Genomic DNA, 27,810 nt, shown 5'->3' on the forward strand with positions numbered 1-27,810 from the left:
CATTTGAGGGCATTGACTTATTGGTCCTTTCTCAAAATTAAGAGAAATAAGACAGTTCTTAAACACTGATAAAACTGTAGGGACTCGTTATTTCCTATCTCAGGAAATAGGTGCTGCCCAGTTTTATCTGTGGTGAAGAAGCTACAAAAGCATCCATCATGTAACGTGGTCCTTGTTGTTGTTGGCTGTACCTGAAGGGTGTGGGGATGCCACAAGGGGAGAGGAAGCTACTGATGACAGATGCCATTCTTTGAAAAGCTGTAGTACCTCATGAGTGGTACTCCGGACTTCACGGCTTTGTTTTTGTTTGCTTAACTTGAAAGGTTAATCCGGCACGGACGGGGCCAAGTGTAGGCTCCCAGCAGGAACCGAGAGCTCTGTGTCTTCCAGCCATCAATCAGCAGACCTCAAAGAACATGGGGGAGAGACCCAGAGAGGCAACACCTGTTGCTCCTCCTATGGCAAATGCTGTCACTGCCGCTTCGGTGTCCCCAGCCATCAGCCAGAGTGTATCTCTTCCTGTTCCTCTGGCAGCCCAGCCAGTGACAGACTCCATGTTTCCAGTGGCCAGAAAAGATGATGGGTAAGGCGAAGGTCGTCCTAGAGACAATAGTGACGGGAGTGGCATTTATCAGCTTCTTTACATGTTATGCAGTTTCAAGAACAGTATATAAAAGATGAATGGTTCCTGTTTTTACTGTAATCTGTAGATGGACATGTTGAAAAAGTTACCGAAATCGTCCCAAATCTTTCAGACTTATTACACTATTTTTCTTTTAGAGTGTTCATTTCATACTTCTCTCTTCCCTTAAGAATATTCAGTACCTGAAACTCACCGTTTTTGTTTTTTTTTTTTGTAACTGGAGAATGTACAGCTATTAAACTGTGATTAAACTGAAATGGCCTTTCTTACTGGCCTTGAATACATGTAGTGATTATTACTGTCCAGACACATGTTCCTCACATGGGTTCTCCTGATCCTTCTAGCTTCCCACCAGGAGTAATTTGGGATTCATATCCGTTACACGATATGCCAAAACCCATCTGTTGTACACTGCTTTGGGGATTTTTTTTCCCCAAATTTTGAGGGATTTTCCTAGATTTCATAAATTATAATTTATAAATAATAACTTACTTTGTTTAAATTTTTACCTCCCATGACTTCGGCACACTCTTTCTCTCTTTTTACATACAGCAATTTTATTGATCCGTTAGAAAAAATGAGAGTGACCGTGTAACTTGTACCCTTCCCTTGGGCTAAACTCCTTAGCACAGATTATGGCTCATAAGGACCAGTTCTTCTCAATATCTGAGGTTAACTTTTATCAATGATTTCTCCTGGAAATAATATTTAAAATGCTTTTTCACTCACATTAGATTAATAATTCAGACCTGTGTCCTGTGTCATACAGTGTATGTAAAAAAAGAACTGTTGCGTCGTTAGAGTCTATGACCTTATTAGTTCTTCACTGTTAACACAGTTATAAAATGATAAAAACAGGAGAGCAGTGACAGGCTCAAAAAGATGTTGCGTGTCCCATTCGCCCCAGCAGAGACAGAGTCGTGAGGCTGGAGGGGCCAGACGAGCTGTCCCTATAAAACTGTGAAACTCTTTAACCTAATGAACATTCAGATCTCAGTCAGAAGCACCTCAGCTTGACCCTGACCCCGGCCCAGGCAAGGGACTGAATGGACCGTTGGTACTCTCACTAGCCAGGACAGCTTACCGTGGCAGAGAAAAGATGCCTTTGTCTGGAATCTCATGTAAGAACTCATGTTTTTAAGACAGTTTAGTGAGGATTTATAAAATTAAGTGTGTTGTACTTTTTACTTACACCCTAACATGGTCCCCGCTAAGGGAATTTTAGCAACATTAAATAGACAAATGAGGTCCACTATCGTGACTGTACTTAAAGTGTGATATAAATGTCTTGTGTGCCATCTTTTTTATTTCTTGAGAACTCTTAAAGTCGGCAGAACCATGCTATGTGGCTACTGGCTCAGCATCACAGCTAAAGCACACCAGTGCTTCCCATAGCATGACTGTGGCCAGCTGCATTGCTCACCAAGGCCTGGACCTGGGTGTGAGCCCTTTAGCCTATGTAATAAATGGGGTCATTCGAATTAGAGGCAGTTTTCCTGCCCTCCCAGATACAGGAGTGATTATCATGATGTTAGAATACAGGCCCACTGTGTCAAGGCAACATGTAGTACCTGACCTTGATCTATAAGAATTCTTTTCTTCAAAAGGAAATGAAAGAAAAAATAAAACACTTTATTTACTTACACCTAAGCACTTCCGTCCGTACTTTAAGTAAACAGGCTTGTAATTGCTGACATTGTTTATTGTTTGTTTTGGGGAGTCAGTTTGTCTCAAGAGTGTTCTCTTTCAGATGTGTGACTAAAAGTACTCATGAATTCAAACCACAGAGTGGAGCAGAGATAAAAGAAGGTAATGTTTAATTATATTAAATTTGTTTCTGGGGCGCCTGGGTGGCGCAGTCAGTTAAGCGTCCGACTTCAGCCAGGTCACGATCTCGGGGTCCGTGAGTTCGAGCCCTGCGTCAGGCTCTGGGCTGATGGCTCAGAGCCTGGAGCCTGTTTCCGATTCTGTGTCTCCCTCTCTCTCTGCCCCTCCCCCGGTCATGCTCTGTCTCTCTCTGTCCCAAAAATAAATAAAACGTTGAAAAAAAAAAAAAAAAAAATTTGTTTCTGACCTCTTTGCCCAGGCTTCTTGAGGTCACTCAGAGGTCTTTTGGGTGGCTGTGGCTCATGAAGACTTCAAGCCTTAATGAACTGGGGTGTTCACTTTCCAATTCTTAGAATTTAGGGGTTAGAGAAGCCCCAGACCATCTCAAGTAAAGGTAGAAATCTGCTTCTTGGTCATATCTTTTTAGGTAGAATCCTTTGGAAATTTGATTTCGTGAAACCTTTTTTATTAAATTTCTCAGCAGATTTACCTAAAACAAGAGTTATCTTTAATATATTGTGGGGTAGGAAAGGTAATTATAAGTTTAATTAGGAGGATTATACTTCTATTTGGTACTACTTTGTTAGAGGCATTTGCATACAAGGTAAGTTTTGTGAACAAAACAAGATACATCGATTGTGCAGTCACTTGCCCTTTGTGACTGGTATCCTCTCGAGTGACGGTTCAGTGGGGAGCAAAGCTGCTCGAAACAGCTGGGAACACCTGCATTTCACCAAGACTTCCTGAGCACCTGCCAGATGCCAGGTACTGTTCCAGGTAGTTAGGGATGGAGTTATAAACAGAAAAGACAAAACCTCCCACCCGCACAGAGGGGGAAAGGGAGTGTCAGGGGGAGGGAATTGAAATGTCAGAGGTGACCGGGAAAGATGCTCACAGAGTGATATTTTGGATAAAGTCCCAAAGGAGGGAGCTTCCCATGCAGCTAGCTTCAAAAACTTGTTTCAGGCGGAGAGAACAGCAAATGCAGAGCCCTGAGATGAGAAATCTCCCTGATGGTTTCTATGCACAGCGAAGAGACTGAGGTGGCTGGAGTGAGTCAGAGGAAGATGAGGTCTGAGTGAGCAGGTCCCGCCCAGGCTTTACGGGGCCTTGTATGCGGTTGTCCGGGCTCCAGCTGAGTAAGATGGAAAGCCAGTCTTAAGATTCACTGTGTGACTATTAACATGTATTTCTTAGGGGACAGTGGAGTGAAGGGTGCTACTTATGACAAGGCGGCTGATTTGATCTGATCTGAGACCAAGCCGCTTCATCTCTTTGAACTGTCATTTCCTTTTCCATAAAAGGATAATTCTTGCCTTACCTACCTCATGGGACTATTATAAAAATAAAAGTGAAAGATATGTGAGCACTATAATAATAGAAGTCCTTAGTGGTAATTATCAGCAATAATAAAATGTTCTCATTGCAATGTTCCTTAAATTTTGTGCCTTCTAAATTGTTCTGATTTCTCTGCTGGTAATGCCTTTTGTCCCATTTCCTTTATAGGGTCTGAAACACATAAGGTTGTTAACACAGGTTCTTTTCACACAACTCCAAACACGTCACTGGGAATGGTTCAGGCAACCCCATCCAGGGTACAGCCATCACCCACCGTGCACACAAAAGAAGCATTAGGTAAAGCCTCTTGTTTCAATGTGTAGCATCTGGCGACAAATTAATGAAAGCTCTTTTGCAATCATGTTTACAGTTACTCTTTTTATTCTTCTAAGGTTTCATCATGAATATGTTTCAGGCTCCGACGCTTCCTGATATTTCTGATGACAAAGATGAATGGCCATCTCTAGATCAAAATGAAGATGCTTTTGAGGCCCAGTTTCAAAGTAATAATTTGTTAAAACACTACTAAGTGTAGGCATTGTGGGTGGTTGCCACAGGAAATATCAAGGAATATACACAAAATTGCCCTTCCCTTGATTAGCTTGTCCCACAAGGGCAGACAATGCATGAAATAAAAAAATGTGATAGTGTTTGTAAAGGGACTAACTATATGTCACAGATTGGTTTTATTTCTTAGAAAATAATAGAAGGACAAAATCCTGGTGAGAAAGGAATGGCCAGGGAAAGCTGAGTACTTGAGGTATGACTTGAGCCTTGCCTGGCTCGAGTAATGGCCTGGGTGGAGTGTTGGAGCCCACATTTGTTGTCCCAGGTTTTATGCTGGAAGCCAGACCGAGATCATCATAAAGATAAATAGGATCATTAGTCTCGGGAGGCCTCAGAATATAAAGTTAAGAGGTCAATTCTTTCTTACAGGAAATGGAAAGAAAAGCCACAGAGAGCTTTTTTCAGTGAGTCAGGTGACCAGAGCAATGTTTTAGGAGAATGATGAATACCGTGCCTTGCATGTAGCAGGAGCTCAAGACCTACAGGCTTGAGTGTTAAACCCTGTGACCACAGTTAAGTCCCTTCATCTCACTACAAAGTGACTTATCTTGTTACCTAGTATTTGAAAACTGTGTCAGTTCTTTTCTGTAAGCTGTTGTTCCATTTTATTTGTAGGTGAAGTTTAGCATAAAGTATAAATGTTTTTTCCTAATACAATAATAAAATGCTACTTTTTACTCCAATGCAGAAAATGCAAGTTCTTCTGGGGCTTGGGGAGTCAATAAGATCATCTCTTCTTTGTCATCTGCTTTTCCTGTGTTCGAGGATGGAAACAAAGAAAATTATGGGTAAAGACACATTTAATTATTGCTTTATCTTGTGTCCACCTGAGGAAACAGCCAGCCAGGTTCTTCTCCGGGTTTGGAAGAGATGTGGTGGACCGGAGGAGATGGGTGTTGTCAGAGGGACATGAGATGCCGGCAGAGGTTCCTCTGGGACTCGGGATAGTGAGAAAACGTGGCTCACTGATCAGATGGTCTGGGTACCAGTGCCAGCTCTGCCACTGGTGAGCATTTTAACCACATGACTGGAAGATTCTTGCTAAAGTTGTCCAGATCTGCATTGGACACCAGAGTTATGAGAAAGCAGACCTCCCATAGCAAAAGCATGTGTTGACAGGAAAACAGTATGGTTACAAATTATCAGAGAACTGAAGGATTCTATAGATTTGAAGTTGAATTAGGTATGAAGGAGTTTACCAGTACACGTGTCCATACATGCTCTGTTTGTATTTGCAGGATTGATAAAGTAGAAAAGGAAGTGGCTTATATTGGGTTATGCTACAGAGAGATGTTTTAAGCTGAAAGATCACCAGGGAGCCATATGTGGGAGTAAAATGGGGTAGCTCCAGGAATTTTCACAGTTTACAGTTTAAATCATGGGAAGAGAGGTGTCAGTGTGAATTAAGAGTATCATGGTGTTGGAGAGATTCACACTGAGGCAGAAAGGAAACAGTCTGATCAGCTCAGAAGGAAGTTCCGTAGCTAGACCTAGTCCTAGAGATAAGAAATACAATGTATGGCACCCATGACCTTCTATTGGCGATAGCTCTACCTCTCTTTTTGTCCTATTTATAACTCAGTGTAGTAGAGATTTTATATTTTCTATCCTCTCTTAAGTTACTGTAGATCTATTTTTATGTGTACAGTCAAGTTAATTCAACTTGCATTCAGTTTTCCCACAACTACTGTAAAAGTAAGGAATGTGTAAATAAGTAAATATCTTACTAGTCAAATAAGATAAATGGAAAACGTTTCTAACAGTCTTATTTATGTGGTAGTATCCCCTGTAGCATATTTTACAATTTATAATTCTAGAAATCTTTCCTTAGATTACCACAGCCTAAAAATAAACCCACGGGAGCCAGGACCTTTGGAGAACGCTCTATGAGCAGATTTCCTTCAAAACCAAATGTGAGTGAATCACTGCCTCATCCACGAAATTAGTCTTATATCTCTTTGCCCTTCATTTTACCAAATTATTATGTCAATCAAATGAGTTAGTGTATATTAAACTGTCCTGAAAAGTACAATGTAATATGAAGAGTGGGTTGGAACATTATTCTACAATTATTCAAGCATCTACTATGTATCGTACACGGTGATAGATACAGAAACTAAAAAATGATATGATCCTTGCCCTCAAAGAGCCTTTCCTTTGGCAGGAGGAACCAGTGGGAGATCTATTTTTTTCCAAACCCAAGAAGTGAGGCCTCCAGTGGAATGTTAGAAAACCCAAGTCTAAATTAAACTGGAAGGTCCTTCATCAGTGTAACTCAGCAGACAAGCGTCAGCGTTCTTCTGTCAGAGCAGCGAGGGTGCCCAGCCCATAGGCAGCTTCTGCTCTCGCCCTGAGTGTGTTATGTGGGTGCTGTGCTTTTCTCCACTCACCCAGCCCAGCCCTCTGACCGTGAGGGGTCAGACTCTAGCACTGAAAAGCTGTGCTAAACCCTGGTTCGTAGTTTTAATTCCACCGTGGATTCTGTTTTTGTTTTTGTTTTTTAATTTATTTATTTATGTATTAATTTTGGAAGAGAGAGGGAGAGAGTAGGGCAGAGAGAGCAGAGAGAAGGAATTCCAGGCAGGCTCCATGCTCTCAGCACAGGCCCAATATGAGGCTCGATTTCACGAACCCGTAAGATCATGACCTGAGCCAAAATCAAGAGTTGGATGCTTAACTGACTGAGCCACCCGGGCGCCCCCACAGTGGATTCTCTGAACAGATTATCACTCAGTTCACTAATCCTTCTGATGAACTTTTTGGCCTTCTTAAAAACTTCCAAATAATGGACTGGATTTCAAATATAGTGGCATCAATTCATAGATGCATTTCACCGAACTGTTCAACCAGATGTGTTTTGGCCAAAAAATCCATGATGAATTTTTTGCATCCTGTCCCTAAGCATGAGCCAATTGCTTTATCCTGTGTTCATCTGAAGAAACAACAGCCAGTGTTTCCTCCAGCATTGGAGGAGATACGGTGGCTATATAAAATCTGTGCACCGCATATTAAAACCATGGGTGGCATTTTATTGGCAACTAAAGGGCTTTGCCTAGTGTAATTCTGACTCAGCAGTTTCCCTTTGTGTATAGACTCTAAAACTTGGCCATTGCATTTTTGGAGAAACAGTTAATTCTGAGGCTGAAGAAGAAAAATACAAGATGAGCTTAGAGCATCTTGTAGTGCCAGAAAGTAAGGAAGCGCTTTAAAAAAAAAAAAAAAAAAAAAAAGGTGGCATAACAAAAGAACTCAGGAGCCAACCTGAATAAGCCAGTGGCCAAACCAGGCACAATTTGAACAAGAAAATAAATAGAATAAGGTAGTATCGGATTATAACCCAAGAAATAAAATAAATATCAACAATGATATAAATAAATGGGAGACAAGACAAAACAAAACTTCCTTACAGAAGAATTAATAAGTAGAAGTAAAAATGAGAAGTAATAAACGTAGAAGGAATGAGTGGTAATAGAAAAAGCCCCATTAGAACACCACAGTAATCATTGTTCCAAGCTAGATCCATAAATGAATATTAAAATTAGTGAGTGAAACTTTAAGAAGGAACAAGGTATTTGTATAGCCTTGCAGTATCTCACTCACATTTTCAATGTGATTGTTTTAACATCTGTCCACAAATTCTTTGATATCCCTCCCTCCAGGAAGTGGATCTTCCTTTACTTCCCTTTTCTTTTTTTTTTTAAGTTTATTTATTTTTAGAGAGAGAGCGTGCATGGAGAAGAGGCAGAGACAGAGAATCCCATGCAGGCTCTGCGCTGTCAGCACGGAGCGTAACACGGGGCTCGATCTCAGGAACCGTGAGGTCATGACCTGAGCCACAATCAAGAGTCGGATGTTTGACTGAGCTACCCAGGCGCCCCATCTCCTTTTGAGTGTAGGCTAATTATGATTTGCTATGAATAAATAAGGGTCAGGAAAGGAAGAAATAGTTTCTTGCAGAGCAGAAACCCAGCAGACACTACCTTCACCAGGTAATTGATTGGTTAATCTGGTTATTGGTTATTACTGGTTATCCCCAGTAATAAGTTGTGTTGATATCATATATCCCCTAATAGGATGTAACAAGAAAGGGCGCTTTACCCCTCATATTCTTCCCTGAAATCAATATAACCCCAGTCTAAACATATGAAAGGCCAAATTTAAACCCAAATGGGAGGGACATTGTACACAGCTCCCAACCAGTATTCAAAAGTGTCCATGTGAGAAAGACTGAGACAGACCAATACACTGGCACAGATTAGAGGAGACTATATGCCACATGTGTCCTGGACTGGAGCCTGGAACAGAGAAGGGACATGTGGAAAAATGATGAAATCCAAATAGCATCTATAGGAGTAATGTTTTTACAGATGCGCCAGGATTCTATAAGATGTTAACATCAGAGGAAGTTTGACGAAATGCACATGGGAACTCTGTACTATCTTTGTAACTCTCCTATAAATCTAGGCTTTTCAAATTAAAAAATAAATAAATAAAAATTGGAACATAAAACGTGACCCTTGAATGCAGTGCGACTCCACTGGGGTGTGTCCCACTTCTGGGGAGAACGGAACCACAATGTCCTTGACTATGTTAGCCAGGGGTGACATGTATTTTCTCTTTAATTCCTCATTTTTTGGGGGGGGTGCCTGGGCCTCCAACTTCAACTCAGGTCACGATCTCACAGTCCGTGGGTTCAAGCCCCGCGTCGGGCTCTGTGCTGACAGCTCAGAGCCTGGAGCCTGCTTGGGATTCTATGTCTCCCTGTCTCTCTGCCCCTCCCCGGCTCACACACTGTCTCTGTGTCTCAAAAATAAATATACATTAAAAAAAAATACTTTAATTCCTCATTTTTTGAATCTTAAAAAGTATGAGTGTGTTACATTTTGTGGACGAAAGAAGGAGATTGCTGCTTTTTTTTCAGCTCCTCTTTTGTTGCAGGAAGTACCTCACACTGAAGAGTTCTCAGATGATTCAACCGTATGGGGCATCCGCTGCAACAAAACCCTGGCGCCCAGTCCTAAGAGCCCGGGAGCCTTCACCTCTGCTGCACAGCTTGCATCTACTCCTTTCCACAAGCCACCAGGGGACTCTGTGCACGCTCTGGAAGACAAAGGTGTGTGTGGCACTACGTTAGCATGTTGTCTTCTGCCAGCTTCAGTTCTTGCACAATTAGCTTTCTTCTTGGAAATCCTAAATGGAAGTTGAAAAATTATAAAGAAGAAGCTTCAAGTCCATTTACTGTATTATTACATGTATGATTTTTTTCTTTTGGTATATTGTTTTCTTAAAAGTCTGTGCATTTTAGAAATTTAATAACTTAGATTCTAGGTGGAACAGGAGGAAAACCTATAGAAGCATTTGAACATAGATAGGCAAAGTCCAACCCATTTGTACAGGATTTAGGTTTATGTTATGCTTACTGCAAACAAAATGACCACTATGGACAGGTCTATTTTAAGAGTAGAAAATAGCAAATTTTAGTCCTTGGTGTATGTCTACAAATTTTACATTAGAGTTATAGCCAAGTGCTACACTCAGGAAAATCAGATATTTTTTTTTTAATGACTGACCTCACGAGAGTAATAATAAAACTCACAGTCCTTATTTCCCCTAGACATAACACTCCTATATCAAAGATCTTTATCTGAATTGAACCTTAATATAAGACATTGGCGTTGAGTGCAAATAATTATTACCAACCTATTAAAATTAAATACCAACCAATAAAATACATACAATAAGGTCTGGGACCACTTTACCATTTTGATGACTACTAATTTACTAGCCAAATTCCAATACTGCTGGACACCTTAAAAAAAACTTTTTTTTTTTTAATGTTTATTTATTTTTGAGAGAGAGAAAGAGCACGAGCGGGGGAGGGAAAGAGAGGGAGACAGAATCCAAAGCAGGCTCTAGGCTCTGAGCTGTCAGCACAGAGCCCAATGCAGGGCTCGAACCCATGAGCTGTGAGATCACGACCTGAGCTGAAGTCAGACGCTTAACCAACTAAGCCACCCAGGTGCCCCACTGATGACACTTTTATTAAAAATAGTAATTGTTCCCCAAAGCAATAATGAAAGAACGCTCAAAGAATTGCACTCTACTTCGTGGAAGTATATTGCACTATAAAGTCTGAGCCTATAGACCTATACATTTTTAACTAAAGACTAAAAAGTTTCTCTTAGAGTACTAGCTCAGTATGTTACATTTCTTTTCTGGATTTTGAAGGAGAGTTCAGTTGAAACTTGGACAACTGCCAAGTGCCATCACAAGCTTGCCACTTTAATAAAAAAAAATTTTTCAAGTGTTTTCCATTTGGGAAAACTAGTTTACTCAGTAGAGTCTTTCAGAGAGTCAATATTGCCTGTTCTTGTAGTATTTGCACGTCAGTTAGATAAATAGAAGCTGGTGTTCTAGTTCTAAAAAGGATTAGCAGCTGTCTGGTGAGGCACTAGCTGATAGTTTAGTCCGGTGTAATACCTGGCTGTATGTAGTCTTAGTGTCATTGGTAGAGGTATACTCCACGTTTCTGCCTTCCTAGTTTGTCTTTCCATAGACGGTTTTCATTGGTTTGTTTTTAGTTAAAGTGAGTGATGGTGAGTATTGCCAGGTAGCTTCCAGATACAAACACTCTAAATCAGTTTAACCAACTAAACACTAACGGACTAAATAAAGCAGTTACACAGAAGGACACGCAAATCTCCACCCCCACCCCCAGAAGCGTTGCAGCGTTTTTCTCTCCACGTCCTTGTCTTCAGGTTCTCCTGAAGCAGGGTGTGCCCTCCACCATACCAGTAACCTCCGTAGGCTGCTCATCCTGCCCAGAACTGACTTGCCACCCTCCCGACCCTTTTCTCTTGAAGGATTGTAGGGAGTTGAAATGCTCACAAATGGTAGTGGTGGTAAAAAAAAATTTTAGTGATTTTTTTTTTTTCCCATTTTTAAACATTATGGAACATTTTACCGTGGAATGCTATTTTGAAATTACAACGAAAGTTGGTATAAGAAGGAATCCTGGGCTTTATAACCATATGAGGTCACGTGTGTATGGACACACGCATGCATAACGTCTCTCTCTCATCTTCTCCATATTTCAGAAAACGTGGTAGCAAAACAGTGCCCCCACATGACTCTGGATTCTCGTGAAGAAAACGTGGTGGAACACTCAAAAGACAGAAAGTTCAGGTACTATGAGGGCACGTGTGCCTCTGTCACCCACTGTCACTCTAGCTTTGCTTTTAGGATGTGGTGGAATACCTAATTCCTACCCTTCGAGGCAAACAGAGACTCCATGGACTCGCAGGGATAAGCCAGAAGGTACGCTCTCTCTATGTACCATACGCTGGCCACATCAGGGCAGTGAGAGAAGCAGCTGGGGTAGCAGAGAGTCTATGGGAACAGTTCCTATGACTGACTTCTACTCCTTTGGAGAGCAGAGCCTTACATACTCTGACCAGCGAAAGACCCTGGCGCGTGAAAACTACTGCGGAACCGAGCAAATGCGCATCTCTTTCTTTATATCCGTTCTAACTGAGAAAGGCAATAACTTTCTTTCAAGAGGAGTAAGATAGAATGTTTCGGCCTCCTAGGTATTGGTACAAAATGCAGATGCAGCATACGCTAGTGCTTTGCGGAAGTAAAGTTGCACTGTTTTGAATAGTCTGGGAAACGCGACAGACGCTAAGAGTAGCTGCAATTTTCGAGTATTTATTATATTCCCGTATGATGCTGACACTTTTTGTGCACTGTACCCTTTAGTTAATCCTTACAGTAAATTAATTGTAGGAACTATCCTTTTCATCATTAGAGATGAAGAAACCAGGTCTAGAGAGTTAAAAAAAAAAAAAAATAGATGACCTATAGTCATACAACTTGTGATTGCAGCACTGGAATTTGAACCCATTTCTCTAGTTTCAAAAGCCTTGCTTGCTCTCACCACTATGCTGTGCCGCCCCTTGTTGTTAAAAACCTCTTCTTAAAGCGAGACTCCGGTAAATAAATTAGACAAAAGACATGAGCAGAATTTACAAAAGAAAGAAAGTGAATAAACATGTAGAAAATGGTCAACTCCCTAATAATTAAAAAAAAAAAACACGCAAATTAACAGACCTTGCCTTTTAATTTAAAATGCCGCTCGATAGGCCCACCAGCAATCTTCCCACCTGCAACTAAACGTCTGAATCACAAGACTGCCGTAAGCCACCCTTGGCATAACATAGACCTATAAGGACAAAAATCGGTTGCCAGGGAAATAACTGTCTTTGACCCTGTGAGATGATTAAGTTGCAAGGAAACACGTAAGACCGAGGGAACAGAAGTTCCCTGGCTTAGAAGCCTTGTTTCCATGGGTGTTAGTGTGTCAGTGGCTCTTGCAACACTCGATTTAGATTCCAGAGTCCCCACAAGGGACAGGCCTATTACAAGAGTCGTCATACCTTGAAGCCTGAAGCTGTGGATTCCCAGCATATATTCCTAATTCTCTCAGTCTAGAATGCAGTTACCAGTAATGGTTATTTTTTACCATAAGCAGCGTTGACAGTGATACTCTTTAAGTTTTCAGTGTTCAGGGGAGAAGAGCTAGAAAGTTACCAAAATTCAAATTCTCGTGGAGAAGGGAAAAGGGTTTTATTGATGACTTATGCACCCACAGTAATTGGGTACTCACATAACTTAATAGCAATACATATGCGTTTGGAAGCAACTTTTTCTGTGTACATGGGTACCTCTACTATGTTTTGTTGTAATATAAAATATTGGAAATACTCCCATTTGACTACCACATTTTCTCCCAATAATGGATTTTGGTGGCTATGCTTATGGGATAGATTAAAATTGCCATGATCTGAAGAGGGAGGATTTATTTGTGTCCTCCTTCTATATGAAATGGCTGAACAGAAAATTAACTAACTAAAATAAAATATTGACAATATTTACTAAAAACCAGGAAAGTATTCTATTCCAGCATATACCCACTGGACTAGGTGGAGTGTGGTGATTCAAATCCATGCTAGGACTGTGGAGAAACCTGGCAGACACGACCTTTCCAAATGATCAAGGTTAATTTCACAAGTGATAGCTCATGGTAGTCATGCAATGAGAAGGGCACTCTACCTCTGGAATATTCTTCCCTAAAACCGATACAGTCTAGTCATGAGGAAAACCTCCAAGAAACCTGAATCGGGGGACACTTTACACGATACCTGGCCAGTACTCCTAAAAAAGGACAAGGTCTTGGGAGAGTAGGAAACACTAAGAAACTGTCACAGATGAGAAGGGAGTAAGGAGACCTGACAACTGAACACAACACGGTACCCATGATCAGATCTGGGCGCAAATAAAGGGCCCTGTGGAAAAACTGGCAACATCCAAATGAAGTTTGGAGGTTAGTTAATAATATAACAAATGTTGGTTTATTGGTTTTGAGAGGGAAGCCTCTGTAATGTGAAATGATAACAGTAGAGGAAATTAGGTGAGGAGTATTTGGGAATTCTTTATTATCCTTGCAACATTTCTTTAAATCTAAAATTATTCCTATTCCAAAATTAGTTTCTTTTTTTAAAAAATTCATAGTAAGAAAAATGCCTGTCAAGTAAGAATGAAGGGGCACCTGGGTGACTCGGTTGGTTAAGGGTCCGACTCTTGATTTCTGCTCAGGTTATGATCTCACAGTTCATTAGTTTTGAGCTCCGTGTTGGGCTCTGCATTGCCAGTGAAGAGCCGGCTTGGGATTCTCTCTCTCTCTCCCTCTCTCCCCCTCCCCTGCTCATGTTCTCTCTCTCTCTCTCCCAAAAGAAATAAATAAACTTAAAAAAAAAATTAGAGGGGCACCTGGGTCGCTAAGTTGGTCGAGTGACCAACTTCGGCTCAGGTCATGATCTCACAGTTTGTGGGTTTGAGCCCCGCGTCGGGCTCTGTGCTGACAGCTCGGAGCCTGGAGCCTGATTCAGATTCTGTGTCTCCCCCTCTCTCTGCCCCTCCCCTGTTCATGCTCTCTCTCTCTCTCTCTTTCTCTCTCTCTCTCTCTCAATAATAAATAAACGTTTAAAAAAAATTTTTTTAATTAAGAATGAAACATCAAGTTATATGTACAAAGTTCTTTTTCTCAAAATATACATTTTGTAAAAATTTATACATATGTTTGTGCATATGTGGGTGTGAAGGTGGAGGAGAATTATGTGTATAAAAATACATACACAGTCAATTCTTATTATTTTCACTGGTTCTTTTGTATAAAGTCACTGCAAACTCTGAATTATCCAACACGAAGCCATTTGTTATTCATAGGGGAGATACACAGGTTCCCGTGAGCCTCTGTTCACAACATTTTGTTTACAGACACCTTATTTAATAAACATTGTTGATTCGTTAACATTGAACTCAGGCCCACAGCACTGTAACTCATACCTGAACAAGGCTTATCCTAACACATATTCTCCGTAAGACACATCACGGCCTTCTTGCACTTAGGCACACTAGACAACACTTTAGCGTTGCACTTGGGGAACATCCTAAACAGCGAAATCACCAACAAAAATTCAGAAAAACACGTTACTAAGTATACCATGCAATGGCACTTGTTTATACTGTGAGACCTGAGAACAAGAATGCAGAGCATTGCCTTATTTCACTTCCCCTGGGAACGCGTGTGTTGGTGACTAAAACTTTTCACCATTCTGCATGTCTGTAAAAGCACCATGAGTATTGATTTAGGGTTTGCAAATGAGTTTTAGCATGTAGGTGAATTCACAAATATGGAGCCCATGAATAATACAGATCAATTATATATGTGTATGTGTGCGCGTAAAGAAAGACACTGGTGTTAGGTTGTTGGATTATGGCATTTTCTGTTTGTTTCAATGCTGTGAAAAAAGCCATTTGGGGATAAAGTTAAATAGTCAGTCTTGATAATAGTAGTGATACTTAGATGACAGCTTAGGGAAATAAACCCATCCCTCCCAGTGTTTATCACTGAAGAATATCCAGTGTATTCCCTCACCTATTTATTGAATATATTTCCATGTCTTTGATTTTATTTCTGTTCATATTGTATTAGCTGTATTTGTAAGTATTTGTTTATCTGAAGAAAATGCTTTACTCAACTCTTTGTGAAGCAATTTTGAAATGTCATTCCCAGAATGGAAAGGAAACTGTTCTGTGGGACTTTTTGTGTGATCAAATCCAATAGACTTGTAATCACGTGGTGTTTTGTTTCCTCTTGTCTATCCCTTTAACACATTCAGTCCCATTCAAGAGAAAAGCCCAGAACCAGCGTTCCCTACAGATGTATCTTCAGCATCCGTGCTCCGTGTGAGCCAGCCTCCTGCAGACAGTGTGCTAACCAGTGAGGTACAGCAGAGCCTTGAGGCTTGTAAACTCATAGACACTGACCTCGCCATTGCAGAAGATCCATCAGATGCCAATGCTGGGCGCCAAGCAGAATGGATGCAGACTAATTCACTTGGGAATGTTGATGTTGCAAGTATGAACACATATTCAGTCCTGCTTGTGTCCCTGAATAAGGACAATAGCCTGGTGAAAGCTGTTCCATGAAAGAAGCTCAAAGAACAGGGACTTGAATGTCATTGAGTAGACCACAAGTTCAGACAAAACTTGCATACCGTGTCGGAGTGTGCTACAATGGTAGCATACTTGAAGGACAACTGAATCTGTTTTAATTTTAGAAAGTATCAAAACAAATACTGTTGAAAGAGGGAGTTAGAATCGGAGGGTCTACTCTGAGCCAGGAATTTAATTTAAGACGGGTATCCCTATTTTACAGAAATGTAAACAGGCTCAGTGCTTAACTCCTTTCCCCTGGTTATTCAGAAACAGTCTTGGATAGTCTCGCACAGTGGCTAAGAGCAGACTCTGAAGACTGACTAGGTTCTAGTCCTAGCTTCTCCTCTTAGGCAGTCACATGATCTTGGCCAAGATCGTTTCAATTCTCTGCCCCTCTTTCCTTTTCTGTAAAGTGGATGTGATGGTTCTACTTCAGAATCTTGTAAGGACCAAGTGAATTACTAAGCATAAAGTGCTCAGAACAGTGTCCTACATAGGCTTAGCACTAAGTACATGGTAATCATGCTGGATTAGTCTTTGAAACTACCACTAAAAGCATTTTTATGGCATAAATTGGACAGAAACTTTATTCTTCCCTTTAGAAATTATGTCTCTTTTGTGAACCCAAAGTACATCTCATCCATGGAAATTGCTCATAGATAATATAAGTATCGAAAGGCATTGTGTTTTGTAGATCCGAGTGGGAAAGCAAGTGAAAGAATATATATCTGAGCATGTTAGGAGTAACTAAGATCCAGGTCTGCCTTTAAGACACAATTATGTTAAAGGCAGAATCTAGCAGTTCTGGGCAAGTGGAGCAGGTGCCCTTGGTGTTCATTTCCTTTGTCACAACTACATACTGATCTGACTTTGTAGATCTAAAATAACAAATAATGAACTATACAGAACTAGCTATTTTGATATTTGAGAACGGTTATGATTTAAATCAGTGCTCTTTTAATGATGAAGCTTTTGAAAGCTTATTTAATGAATGTCTCCATTTGTTTTATCTATAGTTTCTTTGGGAAAATTCTTGGGTACTGAATTCATTTTCTTTTTTTGTTCCCATTCCTTCTAAGATTTGACTGTTGAGAATCCATGGGATGATAAGTTGATTCTCAAACTTTTATCTGGGCTTTCTAAGCCAGTGAGATCCTATCCAAATACTTATGAATGGCAATGTAAACTTCCAGCCATCAAGCCCAAGACTGAGTTTCAACTGGGTAAGGACTATGTGGGTAACAAACTTTTAAACTCTTGTTTTTGTCTGGGAAGTTGATGGTAACCCATGCATGTGTGATTTCCCTTCTGGTACCACCCCTACACTCCCCCCCCCCCCCCCCCACTTCGAGTAGTTTAATCTACAGGATAAAGCTGAGAGCATTTTGTTAAGCCAGAACTGTAGGAGTTTGATTGCTGTTGGGACTATAACTTACAGAGGGCAATTTGGCAATATCTATCAAAGTAAAAAATGCATATACTTTTAGACATTCACTTTTAAGAATTTCCGCAGATATGCTTGCATACGTTCAGAATGACATGTATGCATGTAAAAACGGCAGATTGGAAACAACACAGGTGTCTATGTGACTGCTAAAGTAAATTATGGGACCTCTATAGGAAAATATGGCTTGCTCTGTACTGATAGGTATGATGTCCAAAATAGTCTGTTAAGTGGAAGGGCCAACCTGTATTATATGCTGCCTTTCATTCCTTAAGAAGGGGGAAGATAATATATTCATATTTGGTACTATTTCCAGAGAACCCTTGAAACATACTCAAAACTAACAAATGGTTAATAGAGTGGCTGTGGACAACAGTGGGAGCAAGACTTCTCACAATATACTTCACACACACACACACACACACACACACACACACAGGTTTCCCTGTTAACATCTTGTATTAGTGTGGTATATTTGTTAAGGTTGATGAGCCAGTATTAATAGATTATTATTAACTAAAGTCCATAGTTTACATTAGGGTTCATTCTTTGTGTTGTACAATCTATGGGCTTTGACAAATGCGTAATGACGTGTATCCATCATTATGGTATCATAAAGAATAGTTTCACTGCCCCCAAAATACCCTGTGCTCCATGTATTCATCATCTCTTCCCTCCACCTGAAACCCTGGCAAACACTAATCTTTTAACTACTGTCTTCATAGTTTTGCCTTTTCCAGAATGTCATAGAGTTGTAATCATACTGTATGCAAGCTTTTCAGATTGGCTTCTTTCACTTAGCAGTATGCATTTAGGGTCCCTTGGTCTTCTCATGACTTGACAGTTCTTTCTCTACAATCACTGAGTAATACTCCATTGTGTGAATGTGCCATAATTTATTTATCTATTCACCTACTGAAGGACATCTTGGTTGCTTCCAAGTGTTGGCAATTATGAACAAACCGCTGTAAACACTCATAGGCACTTTTTGTGTGGACATAAGTTTTCAGTTCATTTGGGTAAACACCAATGAGTTGTGATTGCTAGAACAGGTGGTAAGAGTATGTTTACTTCTGTAAGAAACTGCCAAACTGCCTTCAAATGGAGTTCATACTATTTTGTATTCCCTCCAGCAATGAATGAGAGTTCTGTTGCTCTGTATCCTCACCATCATTTGGTGTGTCAGTAGTTTGGGTTTTGGCCATTCTAATAGATGTGTATTGAAAGGCATTTCATTATTTTTCATTTGCGATTCCCTAATTATATAATGATGTTGCACATTTTTTCATATGTTTATTTGCCATCTGTATATCTTCTTTGGTAATGTGTATGTTCAGATCTTTTGCCCATTTTTTAAAAATCAGTTCATTTTCTTACTGAGTCTTTTCTCCCATTTTCTTAATTGAGTTTTAAGAGTTGTGTATCTTGGATAACCGTTATCAGATAAGTGTTTTGCAAAGATATTCTCTCAGTCTCTGGCTTGTCTTTTCATTCTATTAACTGTGTCTTGGGCAGAGCAGACGTTTTTAAATTTTGTCAAGTTTGTCAATAGATTTCTTTCATGGATCGTGCTTTTGGTACTGTGTCTAAGAGGTCATCAACAAACCCCAAGTCGCCTACCTATTCCCCTGTGTTACCTTCTAGTAATGTTATAGTGTTAATGTTTTACATTTATGTGTATGATTCATTTTGAGTAAACTTTTATGAAAGGTATAAGTTCTATGTCTAGATTCATTTTTGCATGTTGATGTCCAGTTTTTCATCACCATTTATTGAAAAGGCTATCTTTTCTTAATTGAATTGTCTTTGCTCTGTCAGTGATCAGTAGAGTATATTAGTTCGGCTGTGTTTCTGGGCTCTCTCTTCTATTCCATGATCTATTTGTCCAGACCACACTGCTCTGATTACTGAAGCTTTTATAGGAAGTCTTGATGTTGTGTCAGTCCTCCAAACTGTTCTTCGTGTTCACTGTCTGGGCCTTTTCCCTTTCCACATAAACTTTAGAATCAGTATGTCAGTAGCCACAAAATAACTTGCGGGGATTTTGATTGGTATGGCCTTGAATCTCTAGATCAAGTTGGGAAGAAATGACATCTTGACAATCCTATCCATGTATGTGGACTATCTCTGTTTATTTGGATCTTCTTTTTTTTTTTTTTTTAAATCAAAGTTTTATGGTTTTCCTTATATAGATCTTGTACATAGTTTGTTAGATTAATACCTAAGTTACTTCGTTTTAGAAGATGCTTAAGTATTGTGGGTTTTTTTATTGTAAATTCCACTTATTAATTTCTAGTACATAGGAAAGCAATTGACTTATATGTTAACCTTGTATCCTGCAACCTTGCTATAATCATGTGTTAGTTACAGGAGATTTTTTTTTGTTGATTCTTTGGGATTTTCTGGCTAGACAATGCTGTCATCTGTGTACGAGAACTGTTTTATTCCTTCCCCATCCATATACCTTTTATTTCCTTTTCTTGTTTGATTGCATCAGCTAAGACTTCCAGTATAATGTTGAGCAGGAGTGATAAGAGGAGAAATTCTTGTCTTGTTCCTGATCTTAGTGGGAAAACATTTATCTGTTTCTGCCATTAAGTATGATGTTAGCAGTAGGTTTTTTGGTAGATGTTCTTTATTAAGTTGAGGAAGTTTCCCACTATTCGTACTTTGCAGAGAGCTGTTAATCATGAATGGGTGTTGTTGGATTTTATCAAACACTTTTCCTGTTTTTATGATAGGATCATGTGATTTTTCTTTTTAGTCTGTTGGTATGATAGATTTATTCATTGATTTTTGAATATTGAACCAGCCTTGTATACCTGGATTAAATCCCACTTGGTCATGGTAAATAATTCTTTTTATACTTTTTTTTGGATTTCATTTGCTAATATTTGGTTGAGGATTTTTATATCTATGTTCAAAAGAGATACTGTTCTGTCTGTTTCTGGTATTGGGGTAATGCTGGCCTCATAGAAGGGATTAGGAAGTATTCTTTCTGCTTCTATCCTCTGAAAGAGACTAGAGAATTGCTATAATTTCTTCCTTATATGTTTGGTAGAATTCACCAGTGGACTCATCTGGCCCTGGTGCTTTCTGTTTAGGAAAGCTGTTAATTATGAATTCAATTTTTTGTCTGTTTCTTCCTGTGTGAAGGAAGAAATTTCATCGAGGTGATCAAATTTGTGGGCACAGAGTTGTTCATAGTATTCCTTTCTTAACATTTTTAATTCATGGGATCTTTAGTGATGTCCCCTCTTTCGTTTCTGATATTGGTATTTTATGTCCTTCCCCCTTTTTTTCCTTAGGTAACCTGGTAGGGGCTTATGGGTTTTACTGATCTTTTCAAAGAATCAGTTTTTTGTTTCATTGATATTCTCTGTTGATGTTCTGTTTTCAGTTTCACTGATACCTGCTATAATTACTTTTTTCTTCTGCCTGCTTTGGATTTAATTTTTTCTTTTCTAGTTTCCTAACGGTGGAAACTAAAGTTATTGATTTTAGATCTTTCTTTTTTAACGTACACATTTAATCCTATAAATTGCCCTCTAAGCACTGCTTTTGCTGCATCCCACAATTTTAATAAATCGTGTTTCCATTTTCTTTTAATTCAAAATAGTTTTAAATTTCTTCTTTGAATTATGTGTTGTCTAATCGCCAAGTGTTTTGGGGCTTTCCAGCTATCTTTCTTTATTGGTTACTAGTTTAATTCCACTGTGGTTGGAGCACCTACTTTGTATGATTTCTTTGTTGTTGTTGTTGTTTTAATTTGGTAAAGGTGTGTTTTACGGCCCAGAATGGTCTGTCTTGGAGAGCGTTCCACGTGAGCTTGGAAAGAATGTATAGTCTGCTGTTGTCAGATGAAGTTTTCCATAAATGTGAATTAGATCCAGTTGATTGGTACTGCTGTTCGAGTCAGTCATGCCCTGACTGATTTTCTGCCTGTTGGATCTGTTGGATCCAATCCAACTGTTGGAATCCAAAATCTGTTGGATTTTCTGCCTGTTGGATCCAACTGCCTGTTGGATCTATCGATTACTGAAAGACGGGTGTAGAAATCTCCAACTAGAATAGTGAATTCATCTGTTGTCCCTGCAGCCCTATCAATTTTTGCCTCACTATTTTGAGACTCTGTGTCAGACACATACACATTAAGGAGTTATGACGTCTCGGAAAATTGATCCTTTATCATTATCTAATGCCCCTTTTAATGCCTGATCACTTTTCTTACTCTGAAGTCTGCTCTGTATGAAATTAGAAGAGCTGCCCCAGCCTTCTGTTTATTAATTAACATGGCATATCTTCCTCCATCCCTTTACTTTTAACCCATCTGTGTCTTTATATTTAAGGTGTTTTTCTCATAGACAACATATAACTGGATCTTGTATTCTTATCGCCTGTCATAGTTTCTGTTTTCATTGGTATATTTTTAGTCTATTGATCTTTAGACAGATTGTTGATAGAGCTGGATTAATATCTACTATGCTTGTTGCTATTTTCTATTCACTGCCCTTGTTCTTTGTTCCCTTTTCTGTCTTCTTCTTTCTGCCTTCTCTGGTTTTATTTGGGTATTTATGTGATTTTGTTTTCTCGGTTAGCATATCAGTTATACTTCATTTTTAGTGGTTGCCCTAGAGTTTGCACTATACATTTAAAACTAACCCAAGTCCAGCTTCAATGAACATTATACCAGTTCACAGGTAGTGCCAGGTACTTTATAACAGAATGTTACCAGTTCTTCCCTCCTGTCCCTTAGAACAGTAGTGTCACTCATTTCACTTGTCCTAAGCTGTACTTAATGCACACATTGTAGCAATTACTATTTTGAAGAGTTCCCTGCTAGACCCACTAAGAATAAGAAAAATAAAAGACTTTCTTTTATCTTCATTTACTCCTTTTCCTACACTCTTCTGATCTGAGTTTCTGACGTATTTCCTCTTCCTTCTGTCTGAAAAACTTCTTTTAACATTGCTTGCAAGGCAGGTTTGCTGGTGACACGTTCCTTTAATCATGGTGTAATCAAGTCTTTCTTTCTTCACTTTTGGAGGGATAATGTCACTGGATACAGAATTTTTGATTTGGAGGTTTTTCTTTCAACACTCACTCCACTCTCTTCTTGCTTGTGTGCTCTCCAAAGACAAGTCCATGTAAGTCTTATCCTTGCTGTTCTGTAGGTAGATGGTTTTGTCCCTCTGGCTTCTTTCACTATTTCCTCCTTATCTGATTTTCTGCAGTTTGAATACAACTTGTCTAGGTGTAGACTTTTTGGTATTTTTCCTGCCTTGTGTTCTCTGAGATTCCTAGATCCCTAATTTAGTGTCTGTCATTAATTTTGGGAATTTCTCAGCCATTATAACTCTAAATATTTTGTCTCTTCCTCTTTTTCTTCTGCCTGCTAATATTCCCATTACACATCTGTTACACCTATTGTAATTGTCCCACAATTCTCGAACACTCTTTTCTATCTTTTAATTTTTTTTTTTTTTCTTTGCAAATCACGTTTGGAAGTTTCTGCCGACATACCTGCAAGCTGACTGATTCTTTTCCCAGCCATGTACAGCCTATTGATGAGCCCATCAAAAACAGTCTTTATTTCTGTTATAGTGGGGTATTTTTTTTTTTATTTCTAGCACTTACTTCCTTTTGATTCCTTCTCAGAGTTTCCATTTGCTTGTATTTCCCATCTGTTCTTGCATATTATCTCTTTTTTTCATTACAACTTAGCATATTAATCACAATTTTTAAACAAAGTTCCTGGTCTTATAATTGCAAAATCTTTGCTGTATGTTTGTCTGGCTCTGATTCTTGCCCTGTGTCTTCAAGCTGTGTTTTTTCTCTTAGTATGCTTGTAATTTTTGTTAGCAGCCAGACCTGATGTATTGGGTAAGAGTACTGAGATAAAATAGGCCTTTGGTGTAAGATTTATGCTTCTCTGTCTTGAGATGAGGCTGCCTTTACTGTTTGTTGCCACCATAGAGACTAAAGTTCCCATTTGTGTCCTTATTTCTGTCTCCCCTGTTGGCTTTGGGTTTCCCCTGAGGCTTGTTCTTTTTTTTTTTTTTTTTTTTTTTAATGTTTTGTTTGTTTGTTTCTGAGAGACAGAGAGACAGACAGACAGAATGTGAGCAGAGGAGGGGCAGAGAGAGAGGGAGACACAGAACTTGAAGTGGGCTCCAGGTTCAGTGCTATTAGCACTGAGGGCTTGAGCTCACAAATTATTAGATCATGACCTGAGCCGAAGTTGGACCCTGAACCGACTGAGCCACCCAGGCGCCCTGAGACTTGTTCTTAAATAAGGTCTGAGACATTAGTTGTGCTGTAACCCCCCAGCTACTGGCTCCAGGGGTGCTCTCTGCTCCTGGGCTTATGCTCTGGCAAGCTGTTATTCTCTGTATCCACCAGTGGGGGCAGCAGTGTGCCCTGTGGCCTCAGTTCTTTAACGGCTCTAACATGAGTTGTCGATTTTCGGTTTGTGTAGCTTTTTCTTTTTTTATTGTGGGGAGTGGAGTGATGACTTCTAAGTTCCTGAAAGTGCCACATTAGAAACTGGAAGTCTGCTCTTGTATATTGGATTTTGAACATGTGGATTTTTTTAAATTACTTTGAAAATCTATTGCAACTTTACCTTGGTAGTCTCTCCTCAAACCAGTAGTAACCCCAGTGTTAGAAAAATAGCAAGACCGATCCAATTTGAGGGACATTCTACAATTCACCTGACCAGTACTCCTTGGAAGTGTCATGGTCATCTAAAACCAAAAGTTGGAAGCTGTCACAGCCTGTCAGAGGCTGAGGAGATTTGATGTATTTGTCCTGGAACATTAAGGAAACACTAGTGAAATCCGGATAGGCTTGGGCTTAGTAACATACCAGTGTGGGTTCTGTATTTGTAACAAATGTACCATCCTTGTTGAAAGTTAACAATAACTGAGCCTGAGTGGCTCAGTCAGTTAAGCGTCCGACTTCGGCTCAGGCCATGGTCTCGCAGTTCGTGGGTTTGTGCCCCGCGTTGGGCTCTGTGCTGACAGCTCGGAGCCTGGAGCCTGCTTCGGATTCTGTGTCTCCCTCTCTGTCTGCCCCTCCCTCACTCATGCTTTGTCTCTCAAAAATAAATAAATGTTTAAAAATTTTTTCAAAAAAAAAAAAAAAAAGAAAGTTAACAATAGGGGCGCCTGGGTGGCTCAGTCAGTTAAGTGTCCAACTTTGGCTCAGGTCATGATCTCGTGGTTTGTGAGTTGAAACCCCACGTCGGGCTCTGTGCTAACAGCTCAGAGCCTGGAGCCTGCTTTGGATTCTGTGTCTCCTCCTCTCTCTGCCCCTCCCCTGCTCATGCTCTGTCTCTCAGTAATAAATAAATGTTAAAAAAAAATACAGAAAAGAAAAGAAAGTTAACAATAGAAGAAACTGGATGCAGAGCAAACAAACTGTACTATCTTTGCAGCTTTTCTGTAAATTGAAAACTATCTAAAATAAAATTTTTACTTTAATAAAAAAATGTTAAGTATTCTATGAGAAATATTGGTACAGTTATACTCTGCGCTTTGTGTCCCCGTGTAAAACACTTGGCGTTTTTCAAAGGTGTACGTAGAGCTTTGTTCAGCACTTTACAGGATCAGCAGTCTTGCCAAGGACGCAGTGCAGGTATCACCCCTTTAAACCTGACAATATTGGCAAAGAGAGGATGTCTGCCCGCTCCTGCCGTAAAGTGGCAGGCCCGGTGCCCAGCAGTGCTGCCTTTGGTCCCCCCATATGCCATGTAAAAAGGGAGGCTATTTTGTGGCAGGTGTTTAACTTTTGTTTAATGCAAGGAAAACATTTCCTAAGGGAGCTATGTCCATTTTTATGTATGAAGGCAAACAAGCACCAAGAAAATTCTACAAATACACAATTTACCGAAAATGATGTTTTGAACCTTTTTTTCCCCACTTTGACACATCTGTCTTCTAAGGTTCTTTGCTGGTCTACGTCGATCACCTTCTTGGAGAAGGGGCCTTTGCCCAAGTCTATGAAGTTACCCATGGAGATATGAACGATGCCAAAAATAAACAGAAGTTCGTTTTAAAGGTAAATAATCTGAGCAGTTTTTTGTGTAGTGTACTAATGAATTTTAGGACTTGAGTTCGTCAGCCCCCTTTTTTCTCCCTCAAGACAACAGTGATTTCGTTTGGGTCTGTAGTCCACAATTAAGAAACATAAACTGTCCAGCAAGGATTCGGGATGGCCTTGCCACAAATGACCTCACAGCAGACCCCATGCTTCGGCAACAGTCCGTAGCTTGTCATCACCTTCTACCCCACATCGTTTGTTGGGGTACACGTTGCTTTCTGGCTGTCATTTTCCAGAATGTGAGACTGGATGTGAATGTCACATACCTGACTTGCAGGTCCAGAAGCCTGCCAACCCCTGGGAATTCTACATCGGGACCCAGCTGATGGAGCGACTAAAGCCCAACACGCGACACTTGTTCATCAAATTCTATTCCGCCCACTTATTCCAGAATGGCAGTGTGTTGGTAGGCGATCTCTACAGCTATGGCACGTTGCTGGTGAGTGAATTTGATGTGAACATGATTCGGAAGTACGTTTTTGGCCTATGCCCTGCTCGTACCTTTTGTGGTTGGAGCTTCTGTCGGAGTGGCAGGTGGGATTGTTTCATTAATCTCATTAATCCTGTGCAACCAGTTCGGGATTCCACTCTCTGTTGTTTCTAGAATGCAATCAATCTCTATAAAAATACCCCTGAAAAGGTGATGCCTCAAGCTCTAGTCCTCTCCTTTGCGCTCAGAATGCTCTACATGATCGAACAAGTGCACAGCTGTGAAATTATTCATGGAGACATTAAGCCAGACAATTTCATACTTGGAAACAGGCAAGTGTTGCACTTTCAATGCAGTTCTGTTTCCCAGCAGCCTTCCATTATTTGTGCTCATGCCACCTGGCCCTTGTTTGTGTTTAATACAGATTTTTGGAACAGGATGGTGACGATGACGATATATCTGCTGGCTTGGCATTGATTGACCTGGGGCAGAGTATAGATATGAAACTTTTTCCGAAAGGAACTACATTTACAGCAAGGTGTGAAACGTCTGGTTTTCAGTGTATTGAGATGCTCAGCAACAAACCATGGAACTACCAGGTACAGAACTGAAGTGAGAGAGTTGAGAATTGATTCCTTTATCATACTTACTATATTTTACAAATGAACTTGGGGCTGTAGTTAGTTTGAGCCGGTCTCATCCTCTCTTGTGCTGGGAGTTAAGACCATGCTCAAGTGTTTTCAGTTGCACACATATTCCATGGCGAGAGGCTTCGGAGGGCAGGTGGAGACCAGCCACCAGAGCCGCAGGGGAGGGAGGTGGAAAGACTCCAGGCTGCCCGTGTGGAAGACAGGCTGGAGCACTGCGTTTGCCCCTGGACAGAACGGAGGACTTGAGAAGCACACAGTGGCTCAGGGAGAACGGCTTTCCCAGGGGCTGCCTCAAGAGGCGGCGGCCGGGAAGCCTCCAGCAAAGCCCACCCAGGCATTACTCAGCAGGGCATTTCGGTGGGGGGTTGAATAAGCTATTTATTTATTTCTTCCAAAATTACTTAAAAGTAAAAGCCTGTGGTTATCTACTTGCTGCGTAAGTTAGACCTCTTCATGTACTCTTGTGCGCGTGACTATTTTAGTCACACGTGCCTTACGTTTCCTTTGTAGCTTGATTACTTTGGAGTGGCCGCAACAGTGTACTGCATGCTTTTTGGCACTTACATGAAAGTGAAAAACGAAGGAGGAGTTTGGAAGCCCGAAGGTCTTTTTAGGAGGTGAGTATTCGCGTTGGTGCCACAGTGAAAGACCACGCATGGTGGAATGTTGGGTTCCATCTGGTGGAGAACAGATCTCTGCCGCTGCGTGGAAAAGCCCTGCCTTGGGAGGTGCGGTGAGGCAGCACAGTCCTGGACGCGGGGCCCAGTGAGCAGGGTACAAAGCCCCGCTGCTGCTGTTCCCGGATCCCAGACAGTGTGGGGCAGCCGATGTCCTCCAGTGAAAGCTCCTGGCCACACGGTCAGCATCCTGTACGCCCTCAGATGTTCCTCTTTACCCTTTAGAGAGACCACCAGGTGTCACTGAGCCTCAAGCTTTTGCTGGTTTTCTCGCATTTGTAAATGAGAATAATGCCGAGCGTACTTTCCTAAGATGTTGGTTTTTTTTTTTTAACTTTTTTTAAATGTTTATTTTTGAGAGGGAGAGAGACAGAGTGTAAGCAGGGAAAGGGCAGAGAGAGAGAGAGGGAGACACAGAAGAGCAGGCTCCAGGCTCTGAGCTCGAACACACGAACTGCAAGATCATGACCTGAGCCCAAGTCGGACGCTTAACCAGCTGAGCCATCCAGGCGCCCCTCCTAAGATGTTTCTCATAAGAAGCAAAGGAAATCATGTACGTGAAAGTGCTCTGT

At 40.5% G+C, this 27,810-nt stretch overlaps 1 protein-coding gene and 1 non-coding gene across 2 annotated transcripts in view; both read left to right on the plus strand.

Annotated features, from left to right (window-relative positions):
• The window catches only part of BUB1 (BUB1 mitotic checkpoint serine/threonine kinase), a 46,270-nt gene that overhangs the window by 16,971 nt on the left and 1,489 nt on the right, over positions 1-27,810 (plus strand). Inside the window, exons 10-24 of the mRNA XM_045446916.1 lie at positions 324-583; positions 2,394-2,452; positions 3,977-4,105; positions 4,201-4,311; positions 5,064-5,163; positions 6,207-6,288; positions 9,314-9,488; positions 11,473-11,560; positions 15,616-15,854; positions 17,014-17,157; positions 25,324-25,439; positions 25,759-25,920; positions 26,086-26,243; positions 26,336-26,510; positions 27,072-27,178. Of these exons, the coding sequence (XP_045302872.1) occupies positions 324-583; positions 2,394-2,452; positions 3,977-4,105; positions 4,201-4,311; positions 5,064-5,163; positions 6,207-6,288; positions 9,314-9,488; positions 11,473-11,560; positions 15,616-15,854; positions 17,014-17,157; positions 25,324-25,439; positions 25,759-25,920; positions 26,086-26,243; positions 26,336-26,510; positions 27,072-27,178 (2,105 nt within the window). The remainder of the gene's footprint in view (positions 1-323; positions 584-2,393; positions 2,453-3,976; positions 4,106-4,200; positions 4,312-5,063; positions 5,164-6,206; positions 6,289-9,313; positions 9,489-11,472; positions 11,561-15,615; positions 15,855-17,013; positions 17,158-25,323; positions 25,440-25,758; positions 25,921-26,085; positions 26,244-26,335; positions 26,511-27,071; positions 27,179-27,810) is intronic.
• Positions 13,137-13,276, plus strand: LOC123581783. The gene has a single exon (XR_006704012.1). It is a non-coding gene; the product is annotated as a small nucleolar RNA SNORA29 (small nucleolar RNA).

The sequence above is a fragment of the Leopardus geoffroyi genome, chromosome A3 (assembly GCF_018350155.1).
Source record: "Leopardus geoffroyi isolate Oge1 chromosome A3, O.geoffroyi_Oge1_pat1.0, whole genome shotgun sequence".
In the NCBI taxonomy this organism is placed as follows: Eukaryota; Metazoa; Chordata; class Mammalia; order Carnivora; family Felidae; genus Leopardus; species Leopardus geoffroyi.